At 38.5% G+C, this 17,225-nt stretch overlaps 1 protein-coding gene across 2 annotated transcripts in view; it reads right to left on the bottom strand.

The window, feature by feature from the left end:
* Positions 1–13,426: 13,426 nt before the first annotated feature.
* Positions 13,427–17,225, bottom strand: part of LOC144615830 (uncharacterized) — a 92,735-nt gene continuing 88,936 nt past the window's right edge. For both annotated transcript variants that reach the window (XR_013554441.1, XM_078443810.1), the window contains exon 3: positions 13,427–14,317. Coding sequence is in view for 1 of the 2 variants with exons in the window: in XM_078443810.1 (XP_078299936.1) it covers positions 14,055–14,317 (263 nt within the window). In the remaining variant the exon portion in view is untranslated. The remainder of the gene's footprint in view (positions 14,318–17,225) is intronic.

Below are 17,225 nucleotides of genomic sequence, written 5' to 3'. Positions count from 1 at the left end.
TTGCCCTGAGAGACACATTCATATTTACTTCCTAAACAATAGTCCTTGCATTTATTACATTTCTGTTTTAATAATTGTGGGGAAAAAAGTCTGACAGAAATAATAAGTGACATTTCCTAAGAGAAAAAGAGAAGCAATTAGAACAACTTAGATGTCTGGCAAATTTTTTGTTTAAAAAAACCAAAACAAAACAAACAAACAAAACTAAGATATGCCTTACATGTAGTATTAAGTCAAAGATGTGGGAAGGGGAGAAAGGAAAGTTTCAATATTGTTATCCACAATAATTACCCTAAGTCATCAAGTAAAGGCTGAACATATTAAAAAATAATTGCAGAGCATATTTATGTAATACTTTTTATTTTTTTGAAATTTTATTTATTTATTTTGAGAGAGAAGGAGAGAGAGGAGTGGCAGAGAGGGAGAGAGAGAATTCCAAGCAGGCTCCATGCTACCAGGACAGAGTCCATCAAGGGGCTCAATCTCATAAACCATGGGATCATGACCTGAGCTGAAATCAATAGTCAGATGCTTAAACCACTGAGCCACCCAGGTGCCCCAATACTTTTTATTTTTCAAAGCATATTCTCAAACATAATTTCCTTTGATGTTGCAAGGTAAGGTATGAAGGAAAGGCAACTTTTAAAAAACTGTTTCCATTTTATTTGGAAAAGCTGAGGACTAGAGAGGTGAAATGGCTTTATAATGTCCCACAGTGGCAGAAAAGTCAGAACCATCACCTGCTGATTTTAACTTTCCCTATGCACCATCTCTGATGCAAACTCAGAAAGTCTTCTGCATCATTAACAGATAATGGTTCATTTACTCCTGAATTATTAGGCCCATATTTCACCCCAGTTCAAAGAAGGCATAAAAGAACTAGAGAACATATGGAAAGAGGAAGGCAGGATCAAGCTGCTGAGTCAGAGAGTGGATAGAGATGAAGAGATGCAAGATTGCAGTACAATATTTAATTTTTTATCCTCAGAACATGTTTGGAGAGAAAATAACCAAATCATTAATGTGATTAATTAATAATTTGAACATTTATTGAGCACATATTATATGATGATTCCAGAAACCATATTCTGTGCTTAAGATACAAGAATGACAGATAGTCCCTTTGGGAGAAACACACTTAAAATTCTTTTTTTTTTTAAATGTTTATTTATCTTTGAGAGACAGAGAGACAGAGAGACAGAGAGAGACAGAGCGTGAGCAGCGGAGGGGCAGAGAGAGGGGAGACACAGAATCTTAAGCAGGCTTCAGGCTCTGAGCGGTCAGCACAGAGCCAGACGTGGGCCTCAAACTCGTGAACTGCCAGATCATGACCTGAGCTGAGGTCGGACACTTAACCAACTGAGCCACCCAGGTGCCCCTGGGAGAAACACACTTAAACAAATATAGAAAAACCACACAGATAAGTATTCCGGTTCAAAATGATATTTGAGTCCTATACATTTAATTCCCTTCTCTCTCAAATTCACATTTATAAGAATACATATGCATATATGCAAATATATGCATAAGCATGTATATGGATATATACATATGTACATGTGTATATTTATGAATGAATTCATGTAAATATGTTTATTATGTATGTGCCTGTATGTGTATGTGTCTATGTACATATGCACACACACAAATTAGAAGAAGTTCATATCAGCATATTTAAGAAAGTGAAAAATATACAATGTCATGTTGCCAGGATCAAATTGAAGGCTGGACTGATAAATGCAATATCTAATAACCAAAGTCATAGTACAAAGGGTTATGAATATATAATCTTATAACAAGGAGAGGAGAATTTTGGAACAATAAATAAATAACACATGACCAACCATAATTTGTATATATGTCTATATATTATGTTCCTAAAATAATTCATAATGTTAGGATTTTATCCCAGCCACTATTATCCACCCCCTCCTGTCACCTTTATTCTTATTCACTTGGGGTCCTATCCACCTCTGCCTGTGTGGGCTTAACCATAGGGTTGTGGCCCCTGGAATGTATTCACTGGTCACAGTTTACCAGTTTCAACCTAGGCCCTTAAGAATTGTCTTTTTCTCTGGCTCACCATCCTGTGGTCCTGTGATCCACCATGGGAAGCACATGAGTCAGGTGTCTGTTGCCCCAAAGGAGAAGTTGTTTGGAACAATCTAAATCTGACCTGTTGCTCAGTCCATTCTAGCCTACCAATGTCATAACCTACCCACAAAAATAAGAAAACTAAGTGCTTGCTATTTTAACCTATTAAGATATTGAGGTTACTTGTCATTATTATTGTAGCAATAATTTACCAATACACCATGGGTTCTCACTTAGTATACTTGGCACGGGGCAAATACCGTTTAAAATACGGGTGTTACTGAAGGGAATTTGTTAATAAAATTGTGCCCATTAGGAAGAGAGAGGAACAGCCCAGCTAACTTCAATGTGTCACAGCTAACTCGAGGGAGAAGTTCAACTATTTTTCCAGCAGCAGCAAGGTTTGTTACCATATATTACTCTTTCCAGTTGTAAGGCAAAGGCATGCCAGTCAGGTAGGAGTGCCCACTGGGACAGATAGCAAGGATTAGAGAAGAAGGGTTGGGAGCAGTGGGGCCAAATTTCAATTTTTGGAAATGCAGAGATGCACGGAGCCTTCTCTGGAGGTATGGCAGATAACGAGGAGGTCTTGCGCCCACCTCACAACCTGGACATTTGCACCACCTTTTACACAAGGACCAGGTGTCTATTAAGGTTAAGCTGCTACCTCAAACACAAATGACAGTCACAAACACAGAAAAATATATTTGTGTCATAAGAGTAAAACTTTCTCACAGAACAAATTCCTGTAGTTTTAACTCTCCTCTTACTCCTCATTTACAAGTGCATCCATATCTGGCAAGATAGAAGTGCAAAAAAAAAAAGTAGCACAAATCAACCAGGTCATTATCAGTGGCTTGCTGAGGAAATGTTTCTATTTTATTTGGTGGTTTTTTTGTGTGGCTACCTATGGCCTGAACCTTGCGACCTCAATGATTTCCCTGATGTCCATCCAGAAGCCATTCACATTGTGAAATTTGGGCTCCCTTGATGATTTCCCAGGTCCTCTCCATCTCTCTGATCCCTATCCCTGTGTTTCAGAGAATTGAAGGATTGCCTTCCTTGTATTGAATCTTAGGCTGGTAATTTTTCTATCTAGTAATCCAAACCTATGTTATATCTTGGAAAAATGTTCTCTCAATATTGAATATGTGGATGGTATCCTTCCTGTTTGGTCACACTGATAGTTTCCTAAAATATACATATTTTTATATAACATTGTAAATATAAATGAATATTTAGCCTGGTACAGTCAAATATATGGGCTCTGTTTACCGTCTTGAATAGAAACTTGAAGCGTTTCCAGAATCTAATGAACAAAATTGACAATGGATTATATATGGGAGAAATTTAGAGGTTTTGTTTTATTTGGGAGCCTCAGAGATGAAATTATATAAGGAAAGTACATGTAGGGGGAACTGAAAAGAATTCTTTATAGTCCTAACATTTAATGACCAAATAATGGAAAAAGACTACTCAAGAAAGTTTGGAAGAAATTTTCAAGACTGTAAAGAGAAAAATCAAGATACTGCATAGTCCTGGAAACAAGAGTTCAGAAAATAAATGGGTAACAAAAAGTGATAAGTGTTGTTGGCAAATGGGTATAAGAATTGAACTGGCCATCAGATTGGAATGTTGAGTAGCCCTGGTGATCTTGGGGAGATCATTATCAGAGAGGGGTGTGGGCAAGATTGCAGTGTTAGGAAGTGAATGAAATAGGATTGAATGGAGACTGCAAAAGTCAACAACCCTTTTGGGAATTCAATCAGCTCGCCATTTCTCTCTCCTATTATATGTTCTGATAATTTGTTCACTTGACTATCTTCCCCAGAGGGCAGTAAGAGCTTGAGGGTAGGCACAACGTCTTTAACTTTTGGATCTCCAGCATCTAGCACAGAGACTGGCGCATGGTAAACATTCATTAATGTTCCTAAATGAGTCAGTTACCAGGTTTGGTGGCTGTAAGCACCATGTTGACAGATATTTATACCATCTTTGGTAAAGGAGCCAGGGAAAGCATGATCCCCCTGGAGAGAGTTCTCTAAAAGCCTCAGCAAAGCTTTTCTGTGCAACCTGGAATAGATGGATTGCCAGAACTACAGGCTGCAGAAACTGCAAGGGTAATTTTAGGTCATCAAGATGTCATTTCCCTAAATGGAATAACTAGTCTCTTGCTGGTTGGAAATCAAGTGTATTCTTGTCAGAGAGCTTTCGGTGCGGATACTGGTGATGGCCTTGCTGGTTTGAACTGAAGCTTTTAGCCCTCATTCTATAAGCATTAGATTTGGATCCACATTTAAAATGGAAAATGCCATTTAAAAATATCTGATAGCCCATTAAAGTTCATCGTTCTGTCATCTTATCATCTCTTCTCAAAAGGAAGTGCTGGGCTATGCTCCGCTCTGCTGGAAGCAGCTTTTACAGTGACACAGCACACAAAAGCTGATTGTCTCTTCTTGAAGGGGTACGATCTTCCCATCTCTGGATAGGTCACTTTTTAGAAAGCATTGTTCCAATTCAGCTAATTTCAGTCTCATCATTTTCTTCTGTTCAATCTTCTCAAAAAGCATCCATTTTGCAACTCTAAATTCCATTCTGATTTTTCTTAGGTTTCTTCTCTCGTCAAGTTATTTTTTTTTTCCCTTTTTGCCTTTTCCAACCAGTCCTATACCCACATACATATATTTGAATATATATTTGTGTGTGTCTCTCTCTCCATATGTATTTTGCAAGCATTTTTATACATGCAGGTATTTTATCATAACGGAGTTTAAAATTGAATAGATGGATTCATTTGTCTATAAATCGTGGAATGGTGGCCATGTGCCCAAGACACCCGAGAGAAAAGTAGGTTTAGTGTTTATCTCCTTATCTTTTATCCTGTTTGGAATGAATAGAGTAGAGGACATCATCTATATTTAAGGCTTCTCCTAGGTTTGACTAACTTGCTAATGTGCCTTTTGTTTCAGTCTGACATGATGGTCCAGACTGATATTGTGGATAATAACCTCAAAGACAGAGGCATACTTAAGATGGTGACACCCTGGATTGAAACAAAGTATCTATCTCTTTTCCTCTCCTTCCGCACTCATCCCTTCCAACCTCTACTCCATCTAAGATATTTAACTGTCTGTTCCATTTTATAGACTCAAAACTGTCACTCTTCCTGTTCAATTCATAAACCCTTCCTCCACAAAGTTTCCCTGACCACTAAATCCATGGGGATCTCTCCTCACTCTGATCACTCAGCTCTCATTTAGCCAGGTCTCTGTGTTCTTCACATGCTATGTAGACATTTATTTTTTAATAGTATATGGCTGCATTCTGATCTTTTTAGGATCAGGGATACTAATTATTTTCAGCTCTGCGTTTCCATCAGTTTTAGAGAACACCTAGACATAGTAGGTGTTCAATCAGCACATTTTGTTGGATTTGTTGGTTCACTGACTAGATCACCTTTTACAATTCTATTTTTAAAAGTCTGATTGTGGCTTTCAATTTTACATAACCTTTAGTTAAATGGCTCTTCTCCTAGGCAACCAATTTGGGCTGATCCCTTAGGACTCTCCTCAAAAACAAATTTGTTTTCTTTCAAAATGGCAGACAGTATTTGGTTGTAACTTTTATAAAAAAATTTTTTTTAATGTTTATTTATTTTTGAGACAGAGAGAGACAGAGCATGAACGGGGGAGGGTCAGAGAGAGAGGGAGACACAGAATTGGAAGCAGGCTCCAGGCTCTGAGCTGTCAGCACAGAGCCCGACGTGGGGCTCGAACTGTGAGATCATGACCTGAGCCGAAGTCGGAAGCTTAACCGACTGAGCCACCCAGGCGCCCCTGGTTGTAACTTTTATAATCATTAAGATACTATATAACTGCCTATCTGAAGGTCTCAAAATAATCCAAATATTTGTGGAGTGATTAATGATTTCACAGAACATCTCACTCATAAGATCTTATTTTGTTTCACAATTACTTACAGCAAGTACGTAAGGCAAGTATTATTCCATATTAAAGAAAGGTGAAATGTCTTAACTTGCTGAATGCCACAAAGCCAGCAAACAGCAAACTGGAACTGGAAACCTAGTTTTCTAACCCTAGGACTAGGAGGGGTTAGTTTGTTATTTGCTTGTTTCCCTTCTACCATAGTGTTCCCTTGGATATTTAAAATTTTTGCGTGCCCCTTCACTTGTTTCCTAGAAATTATGGCATTTATATTGCTTTTATTTAGTTTTGCACTCTAATGTGGTAACTCTGTCTTCTGTGGCTATATAAAAGGTTTTCCCAAAGTGCATGGCTTTTTTTTTTTTTTTTTTTTTTTTTTTTTTTTTAGCAAATTTGTAGCATGGTATTTTAAACAGAGTCCTTCAAATGAAATTTCAAAAGGTTGGCATGTTAGGGCTGACCTTTACACAGAGTGAATCCAACTTGACATTTCCCATGCTTTAAGATGAGACTTCTCCATGATTGCTTCCTCTCCCCAACCTGCCTGCCTTAATTATTCCTGATCTCTTACACTAAAGCTCTGCTTAAGTGAACTCCACTGTACCTACTAGTGGCCTCCCAGAAGAGTGGGTCAAAAGCAATTACCATTACAAAGTGATTGGCTTTTCTTAGTAGAACCAAGACTTATAGGAGGGGTACTTTTACTGCCTTCTGCGGCTGAGTCCATGCAGAAAGGCTCCCCTGCAGAGCCTGGCACATCATCTCACACAAACCAAGCTCCCCAAATATAATGGTATCGTTATCAGCCTAGTCCTTGAATTCTCCCAGTCTAAGAAAGATACTAAGCATCAAAAGCAAGATGAGGGTATATCTCTGCCCTGGGTTCCCCCACAAGTACATGTCTAAACAGAATCTCAGAATGCAACCTTTGTAGAAATAAGATCTTTGCAAATGTAATTGGTTACAATAGGTTCATATTGTTTTAGAGTGAAACTTAAATCCAGTATGTCTTGCCTCCTTATAAGAAGAGGAGAGGAGACACAGGGATACTGACACAGCAGGAAAGTGGCCATGTCAGGATGACAGCAGAGATTGGAGGATACACAAGACAAGGAATGTCCAGGATTGTAGGTAATACTAGTGGCTAAGAGAAATGCATGGAATGTATCCTCCCTTTGAGGCTTTAGAGTATGACTCTGCTGATAACCTTATCATGGACTTCTGCCTCCAGAACTGTGAAAGCATATATTTCTGTTGTTTTAAGCTACTTGATTTGTGATAATTTATTACAGCACCCCTAGAAAATGAATATAACTTCCACCTTCCCAGACTTGTGATTTCTTTGAGAGGACAGCATACCTACAAAACCTAGTAGGCAGTGGCTGCCTTGGTAGCTTAAATGGGGGCTCAACCACCTCAGGGAGGGAAGTCTGGTGAATTAGTGTGGTCAGTGCAGTGACCATGGGGAGGTATAGTTATAATTGGAACATTAAGTGGAACATAGAAAATTATAAGTGGTGGAGGGGAGAAACATTCTAGGGAGATGATTCTTGTGTTTCATAGTGAATTTAGGGGAGTGGGTGGAAACCATGGAGAGGCCTACACTAAGAATAGGTGCAGGTTTTTGGATTGCACATTTAGATGTGATGGGAGCATTGAAGATTGCAAAACCCCGAGGAAAGGCATTCCTCACCCTTTCACTGGTTATTTTATTATTTTTTATTAAATTTTTTAATGTTTTTATTTTATTTTTGAAAGAGACAGAGTATGAGTGGGGGAGGGGTGGAGAGAGAGGGAGACACAGAATCTGAAGCAGGTTCCAGGTTCTGAGGTGTCAGCACAGAGCCTGATGCAGGACTCGAACTCACAAACTGTGAGATCATGACCTGAGCCAAAGTCAATGCTTAACCGACTGAGCCATCCAGGTGCCCCAACCCCTTCACTGGTTATTGATAAGGCTCCTTTTCATTCCATTTCCAATATATTAAAAGCTGTATGGAAAAAAAATGAAAAAAAATTACAAAACAGACTGTAGGGAAGTCTATATTACTTAATGGAAAGAAAAAGAAGCCTGAACTTTGATTTTTTTCCCAACACTTTGTTTCAAATGAATCACTGTCAGTTCTTGTCAGCCTGCTTTCATTTGGTACAGTCAATGAAAGCCTAGTGTCCTGTGAAACTGTGTCTCAGCCTGCATGCTGTGAGATAGCCATTGAAAAACTGATTATTCTGGCCTTTTTTTGTTGGAAGGAGTATTTTCTTGGGAGGCTATTCCTGGTGGATCTTCCAGGCTAGATATGCAGGTGAGTTCTGCTGCAGCCCCCTATCTTGGCTGAGTGTCAAGACGTGTGCTGTGCACAGGAAGTGTGTTACATTCACATGTCTCCTTCCAGAGAGTGAAGTAAGGCCAAGTGTAAGGTCTTCTCTTACCCTTAATGACACTATGATAAGTGTTCCTCAAGCCATGATACAGTGATATTGCCTTTGGTAACAATCAAGCAAAGTCTGGGTTGGAAGGGCTTTTACTTGTACACTATGACCACTTTGAAGGTATTTTCTTCAGGGATACCTGAGGCCAACACAATAGATTAGGTCAGAAAAAGAATGGGAAGTGAGGAGGGGTGCCTGGGTGGCTCAGTCAGCTGAGCATCTGACTTTGGCTCGGGTCATGATCTCAGGGTTTGTGAGTTTGGGCCCCGCATCAGACTCGGCCCAACATTGGGCTCTCTGCTGTCAGTGGCAGAGCCTGCTTCAGATCCTCTGTCCCCCTCTCTCTCTGTCCCTCCTCCTCCCCCACCCACTATCTCAGAAATAAATAAACATAAAAAAACTTTAAAAAAAGAATGGAAAGTGAGATTACACAATAGTGTTTATTTTTTGTACTTTATGATAGTTAATTGATATATTTGCCATTGATAATGAGATATTTTAAGTGTGCAGGAGTTTCTTTCTATTTTAAACATTTATTTCATATTCAGTAAGTACATAATAATACCAAAAGGTCCATAAGTGAGTAGATTAAGTAAGTAATATTCACAATGCCTGACACATAGTAAAGGCTTCATAACTATAGAATGAATGAATGAATGAATGAATGAACACATCTAATTTTCACACATACTTCTGGCCACAAGTATTTTCTATATATATTTTAAAATATGTATTTTCATAAGGTTTTTTTCTAGATTAAATAAGAATGTGTTCATTTTTGACATGAGGTCAAATAAAGAGTTATATGAAAATGCATAAGACCTAATTCCTTCTCTTAATTCAAAATCTGGTGGGTAGCTGGGTTCTAATAAATTAAAAGTTACCATATAAAATGATATGTAATAGACTGTTCTATGTGAAGAACAATCTGGGGACCAAGGATAGAGACAAACAAGCACCATTTCTTCCCTCAGGAGCTCACATGTTGAATTTATTAGAGAAAGATAAGTAAAAAGATGTTTATAATAAGCTTCATTGTACTCTATGCTAAGAAGGATAGGATGGCAAGTAGGCCCAGAGTAGGGAGCCCCTAACGCTGTCTGGATCACACAAAAAGATTCTAGTAGAAGTTACTGAACAAAGATTCAGTTATCCAACTGGTGTTCAAAGTGGAACAAAGCCCAGGCCCCGTCACTAGCATGGGACCTAAATTAGGGATGAAATGATGTCGAGTTCTAAGTATTGTCTAGGGGGTCTTTGCTTTCAGTAGTGAAATGACCCCCAAATGACTTCTGTGATATCAGCTGTGTGAAAAGAAGGCCAATAGAGGTTTAGATAAGCATGATCATTTGATATGGTTTAAAATGTTCCAAGGAAGGCCCTGAATCAGCCTTCTTGAATTGGCCTCCAACACTAATTGTATTTTGTAAATCTTTTGCTACTTCCTATATTGCACCTGCTACCAATCCCTGGCCTAAATTTCCAGGAAGATTCTCACTTCCCCCTTCTTGATGAAAGTTAATAAATAAGATGACAGTGTTCCCACATTGATACAAGAAGAAAAATATGAATTGATTGTCTGGGAATATTTTGTCTGCAAAGGAGAAGCTCTACAAAGCAGAGAGCTGGCAGGAGGGATGGTTGTGACTGTCAACATTTTAGAAAGAAAGTTGTCATACTGTATAATTGTTTAGGAGGTGTAGTCTCAGGGGTGAAAAGGCAGTGGTCAGTTGACTGCAAACTTGCAGTGCTGGAAATGTGTTCTTTGTGCCTCTAGGCTTAGCCAACCCTCACAGACTTCCAGGATTATATTTTTGAATTGCACTGCCTAACTTAGGAATTTTTTTTTGGAAAATGATGTTTCTGAATCATTTAATCTCTATTATTAATGCATGACCGTCATTCCTATATTTTAATTATATGTTATAGACAATGTTTCAGGGGTATGCGCATCAATGTAGAACCAGGAGAAAGGACTGTAATTGTACAGAGAGGAATGATGTTTGCTTAAAAAGCATAAAGCATTGTTAGACCAAAATAAATTATCACTAAGTATGTCGCAGGAGTTAAATTACAGCAACTTGCTCACCACATGATTTTGTACAGATAATATTAAAGAGTCCTATAATGTGATTCTTTTGTCTGGAGTAGACGATTGTGCACTGTGTCTACATAGTTCTGAGTGTGTGTGAGCCCCCTAGAGTTTTGGGAATGAGAGCACTGTGCATTCAAAACAGTACAAAGCAAATGCACAAGACGACACTGTGCTTCAGTCCTTTCTATTCATCATTGAGATGTTTACAAGGTAACTTCAATCTCAACCCACAGGCCTTTGCAAATCAGAGTCAGTTGCTGGAATTTCTAGGGAGAGCTGAATGGGGCCAGCATTCTGATGTGGCACTTTCTGCAAGGAGGTGAGCAGGAAGCCAGGACTGAGAGAGAGTACTATAGGGTGCACTTTGTCGAGTGGGGCTATAGGAGATTAACAAGAATCTGACAGTGAGTTCAGACTGTCCCTCTGGCTTTAACCTGGGCAGTACACCTTCATCATGGGTTTCCCACAGGCCTGTGCGACCCATACAGAGATGCGTTACAACTAGATTCCAAAGAAACCATGTCCTTAGACACCAAACAAAAAACAACTCCTAGGAGGAGCCCATCTGGCTTTTTCCTTCCTAGATCATTGAGGTTTAGGCCTCTAATTACACCTGTAAGTCAACTTATGTGACTTATTTAGCACTTGTTTTAGTTCTTTAGGGCTGTTATAACAAAATACCACAGACTGGTATAAAAACATAGAAATTTATTTCTCACAGTTTTAGAGGTTGAGAAGTTGAAGACCAAGGTGCTGATAGCTTTGTCAAATCCAAGATCAGTGTCTGGTGAGGGCCCACTTTCTGGTTCATAGATGGCGTCTACTCACTGTGTCCTGCCATAGTGGAACACCACAGCTCTGTGGAACTTCTCTTATAATGGCAATAATGACCTGATTGTCCCCCAAGCGTCCCACCTTTCAATGTCATGACTTTGGGAATTAATATTTTAATATATGAATTTGGGGAGGCACAGACATTCAGACCACAGCAACACTATCTGAAAGTCAATTTATCATACCCTAAATACCCCTGAGCACAGCAGAAAGCCTTTCCTTTCCCATCTCAAAAACTCCCCTGCCTAAGTGTTACATCTCACAGGTAGTGTTGATTTTTCCTAGTTTCTGCCTATATTAAAAACACATATAATCCCTTTAAATTGCCCATTTTGAGGTATTGCAACAGACTACCCTGAAATCACTTCCAGGTTTTTAGGCTTTCCCTTGAACTTTTAAAGAGATGCTACTTAAAAAAGAAAAGGAAAAAAAGTCCTCTTTCCATCATCTGAGAATAAATGGAAGCAGCACAGAAAGAGGAGAAGTTTTTGTAAACATAAAAAAATATAAATGCAAAGAAATGTCTTTGTTGTTCTATACTTTAGAATAACCTGGCATTACTATTACCCTGAGCCTGGAAGACCGTAATCTCACAGAATTTTGTTGCCCCAAGCTTTAGGACAATGGTTGTAGAGGTCAAATGATTTCTAGGGTTCTATAATAATTTTAAAACTTTCATATTCCCTATCATTTGTAAAGCTGCAGAATATCAGTGAGGAACTTTGTTATGTCTGAATAGTTTCCTACCTCTTTATCACTGGATCAATGGATATCTGACTAGGATCTGAGCTCCATGAAAGAGACCATAATTTCTCAGCCCACTCCATCTTTCTAGTCCCAATTCCAACAGAGTGCCCAGAATTGTTTTTTTTTAAACAGTAAGTATTTTTGTTTTGAGCAATTGGATAAATGAAGCAATTCTGGAAATGGATGCTAACTATAGAAAAGGCAAATAAAGGGAGTCTGGGATAGTAGAACCAAAAAGGGTTAGAGAAGGTGGCCATCTTAGAAAAACAGACATTGTGGTCAAGAACAGGGAGTTCCCTATATTCACTTTCCAGGAAGTTTCCTATGTTTTGAAGTTGTTTTAAATACCTTGTAATAGAAAACACCTCTCCTAGTATAATATGTTTTCTTTCTGTCTCTGTGTATGGGCCAAATCTCAGTTGAAACTTCCTTCAAAGAGCCTAAAAGAGGAAATTGCTACACTTTGGTCCTTTTTAAAATCTATTTTCGGGGGTGTCTGGTGGCTCAGTTAAGGATCCAACTGGTGGTTTTGGCTTAAGTCATGATCTCACAATTCATTAGTTCAAGCCCTGCAGTGGGTTCTGTGCTGACAGTGTGGGGCCTGCTTGGAATTATCTTTCTCCTCTTTCTCTTCCTCTCTATCTGCCCATTCCCCACTTTCTCTCTCAAAATAAATATATAAATATAAATAAATATAAACATATTTTGTTGTTGTTGGAGTATTGTTTTTTATACCTGGTGATTATGACATCTTCCTGTGTACCATCAAGAAAAGTCATTATCTTTTAGTTGAATGTGTGATCTGATCATTAATAAGAGTGTTGATGAAACTCAGCTGGTGGTTGAACCCCAAACCTCAATCTGAAGTTGTTCACATCCCTGAAGCTCCACCTGGAGAGAGCACAGAGCCCTCAGAGATGTAGTAGACTCATCTGCAGTGAGTCATTGAATCATTTTTGTTGCTGTTGTTAATGTCAAAACTAAGAATTTAATTTGGCAGGCTGTGGACGTAAACACACTATCCATCAACTTCATGATTTGGCCACACATGAAGCCTTTCAATAGTTAGGTTTTACCAATTTTTTATTTTAGCCACCATGTGGAAGAGATAGATAAGAAAATGTGTTTACTTGCATTATCTCATTTTATTCTATCAGCAGACAGACAGACATACACACACAAACACACACAATCTCAATTTTATTTATTTATTTATTTATTTATTTATTTATTTATTTATTTAATGTTTATTTATTTTTGAGATAGAGCACAAGCAGGGGAGGGTCAGAGACAGAGGGAGACACAGAATCCAAAGCAGGCTCTAGGCTCTGAGCTATCAGCCCAGAGCCTGACACAGGGCTCAAATTCATGAACCTCAAGATTATGACCTGAGGTGAAGCCAGATGCTCAACTGACTGAGCCACCCAGGTGCCCCACATTATCTCAATTTTAAAGAGGTGAAGATCACAGCGCTAACAGAAAACAAAGCTTTTTGTCTTTAATTCCCTTTTTCTCTTTCTCTCCTTGTCTTTCATTCCTCTCTCCATCTTTCTGTCTCTACTCTCTTCTTACTCTCTTCTTTTGCTTTCCTCTAACTCACTGTGCCTCTCAACTCTTCATCTCTCCCTCCTTCTGTGCTACTCTTTCTCACTCCATTTCCATCTCTGTACTTCTTATTCTGTTTCCTCTCTCTTTATCTCTTTCTTATTTTCTTATAAGAGAATGCACGGAATGGGAACTCAAACCAGGAGGGATCTCCCTCCTCTCTGTCTCATTCCATGGTAAGAGAGAAGTGGACTTTGGACTTTTCCCAAACATTTCTACTTCTACCCTTAGAGGAGAAGGGGCCTTGGGTTTAGGAAATAAGAGAATTGTCATGTTTTAGTGTGAATCATTTTCTGTAAATGTCCTTAACCATCACCTTCTTCTTGACAATATATTTCCCTGTAGGCCATGGAGAGATGCAGTTTAGCATGAACAGATTCCTGGTCCAGGTTCAGGAATCTCAAGAGATTTGGATGTGAATTAGTGTCCAGGATTTTCAGCTGCCAAACTCTGCTGGAGTCACAAGACCTGGGCTTGAGAACTGTTTTACTTAGTCTCCTCTGTAGGTCTGTGCTCTTCTTTTGTAACGTGGGCATGGTATCTCCTCTCCCTACTTCACCGATGTGTTCTGAGGATCAGATTAGATAGTGCAGAAAAAAACATTAATTGTAAAAGGATAAAATGATCATGCAATTGTATTATGCTTGATAGATCATTGTATAAGAACAAAAGAAGTCATTAAGAGAGAAAGTAACCCTCAATGGGGAGAAGTTATTGATGATACACCTATTTACTAAGGACTACTATCTAGAATATATAGAGCACCCCTAAAGATCAATAATAACAAGGGAAAACACTGCAGTAGAAAAATATGCAACAATGTGAACATAACTCCTCAAAAGAGGAGGTCCACATGTCCAGGAAACAAATGAAAAGGGGCTTCACTTTATTAATTATTTGGCACTTCACAGACTATGTCCAAATGGTAAATAAATGCATGAAAATGTGATCAGTTGGAGATCATTTAATCAGAATGTGATACCACCACGATCTCATCAAAATTTCTATAATGTAATAATAATAATAAAATTCCATAAAAACTGCAATTTGATGAGTATGCAGGGCCACTGGGATACTTCTCATACAATGATGGTAATGGTGTACATTTCTATAGCCACTTTAAAATACTGTTTGGTGGTATCTACTACAATTGAACATATGTACACTCTAGAAGTCAACAATTCACTTCTGAAATTTTCCTATAGAAATTCATATATATATATTCACCAAAAGACATGGACAAAAATGTTTGCAGCACAACTATTCATGATGCTTTAAATAAGTAATTAACGAAATGTCCACCAATAGAGGGATATATAAATTGTTCATTTACAAAATGGCATGTGACACAACAATGACACTGAGTGTACTATAACTCCATGCAACCATATGAATGACTGACTAATGTTGGCTGAAAGAAGTAACACACAAAAGAATTCATATCATGTGATTTCATTTATATAAAATTCCAGAGCAGGCAAATTAATTGTTGGTAATAGAATACAGGATAATTTTCTATCACCTCCTGGGATGGAGGGTAGTGACTGTTGACAGGCCCTCAAGGAGACTTCTGTTGTACTGCTAATATTCTTTTCTTGAGCTGCATAGCTAGTTATAAAGGTGTATTGAATTCTGAAAATTCATCTGGCTGAACACTTATGATATAAGCACTATTCTATATATCTATTATACCTTGATACTAAAGTTAAAAATATTATCCCATAGGTTGTCTTGAGATTCAGAAATGAGGGAAAATTTTTTCCAGTAGAAATGCATTCTATTTGTCAGAAAGTCTATGCATGGGAAAGAGGAATTATGACCTTCTCTTAGTCAAGGGACAAGTTCACACTAAGAAAAAAAAATGATGTAGATTTGAATTCAGTGAAGAATCAAGGAATTAAAGAAAAGAGAATATTTATGGTATAATCCTGGATTTATGTGTCAACAAGGCTGACTAGAAAATGGAGGAAAAGTGGCTGGCGTGAAGTTTTGGTGGAATTCCAATTTAAATAATTTGTTCTTAATTCTGAGATATTGAAAGAATTTGGTCTCTTACCATGGGGAGCGGCGGGGGGAACAGATAGAATGACAGGACAGCATGTGGGATCTGAAGTCCAATGCGGAATGAAGGGGAGAAGTGAGATGGAAGAAAGGACAGTTGGGTGCAAAGAATAAAGCCCTCAGTCATGAACTTACTGAGACCTGTAAATTCTTTTTATTAAACAAGACTATCATATGTTATGACAGAAATTAAAGTCAACATCTGTTCTAAGGGTTCTCACAGAACTGGGATTTCACTATGAGTTTATGTATTTGTCCACATACACCATATATATGTGCCGTGAGGAATCTTAACTATCCTCACATTAATATGTGGGAAAACTATAATTTTTGTTTTTTAAAGCATCGTTAAGAAACCTGGCGGTCTTCTCTTCCTTCTCAGCCAAAATGGAGTAGTAGATTGCACTCCATTTATGAACCGGCAGTACGTTAACTTGCAGCGTGGGTAGGATTACCATAAATTAAGGCAAAACTACAACGCTAAGCAAAAGAACAGAATGTGTTTGGCAATGGGCTATCCTTGACTTTGTAATCGTTTGTTTTAGTTCTAATCTGCACACTCCAGTAATCTGCCAGCCAAAGAGGCTTGTGAATTAGCAAGGTTTAGCTGTTTATAAAACACATGCATAAATATATGCAGGGACTGTGTTTGCATACAGGGTGTGCATTTATGTGTGCAGATGCATCTGTGTGGGAATGGGCAAAACGCTGGATGTCTTGAAGGGAATGTGAATGTGTGGGTCTGTGTATTGTGTTGAGTGGGCATGTGTGTCAGTGTGTGAGGGGGAGTTGGAGTTGTCATGCACACAGTTGTGCTGGCAAGAATTTTCTCATGAAGAATTGACACAGCCAGAGGTTTGCACAAATGCTTCCCTAGTCTACTCAACCACAATCAGTGTAATCGTAGAGCAGACGGGGGATCTTCGGGATCTTTTGTAGAAGACGTCATGGAAAGAAGAGGTGGTATGCTCACAGTCACATGGATAATGGAGAACTACTCCAGAAAATAAGGATACAATGAAGGAATTTTTAAGTCCATGGAGTAACTCTGGCTCTGAGAGTTGTAATCAGAATCAGGTAGGAAGAATCAGGAATTCAGTTGGAAGGTAGGCAGTTCTCATCCAAAGAACTCTTAAGTGTCACTATCTTTATTTGTTTGTTGTGGTAAAATGATGGCCATTGTCTCATTTGCCAGAGCCTCTCGAGACTAAAGACTGAAACACAGGGAAATATATAAGGAGACATTTTGGTATGTTTATTTAAGAGATCCTGGTATTTACAGGGTGTGCACATACCAATGTCCCTATATGTGTCTATACATGGCTTTAGGTATACAGAACTAAGTGGTAACAATATACTCTGAGGTCGATAAGTAACCTTTCCATGCTTACTTATGCATTAAATTCCCCTAGTAA

This window comes from Panthera onca, chromosome A3 (genome assembly GCF_046562875.1).
Source record: "Panthera onca isolate mPanOnc1 chromosome A3, mPanOnc1 haplotype 2, whole genome shotgun sequence".
NCBI classification, from domain to species: Eukaryota; Metazoa; Chordata; class Mammalia; order Carnivora; family Felidae; genus Panthera; species Panthera onca.
The sequence above is the reverse complement of the archived record's forward strand: the minus strand, read 5'-3'. Positions and strand labels throughout refer to the sequence as shown.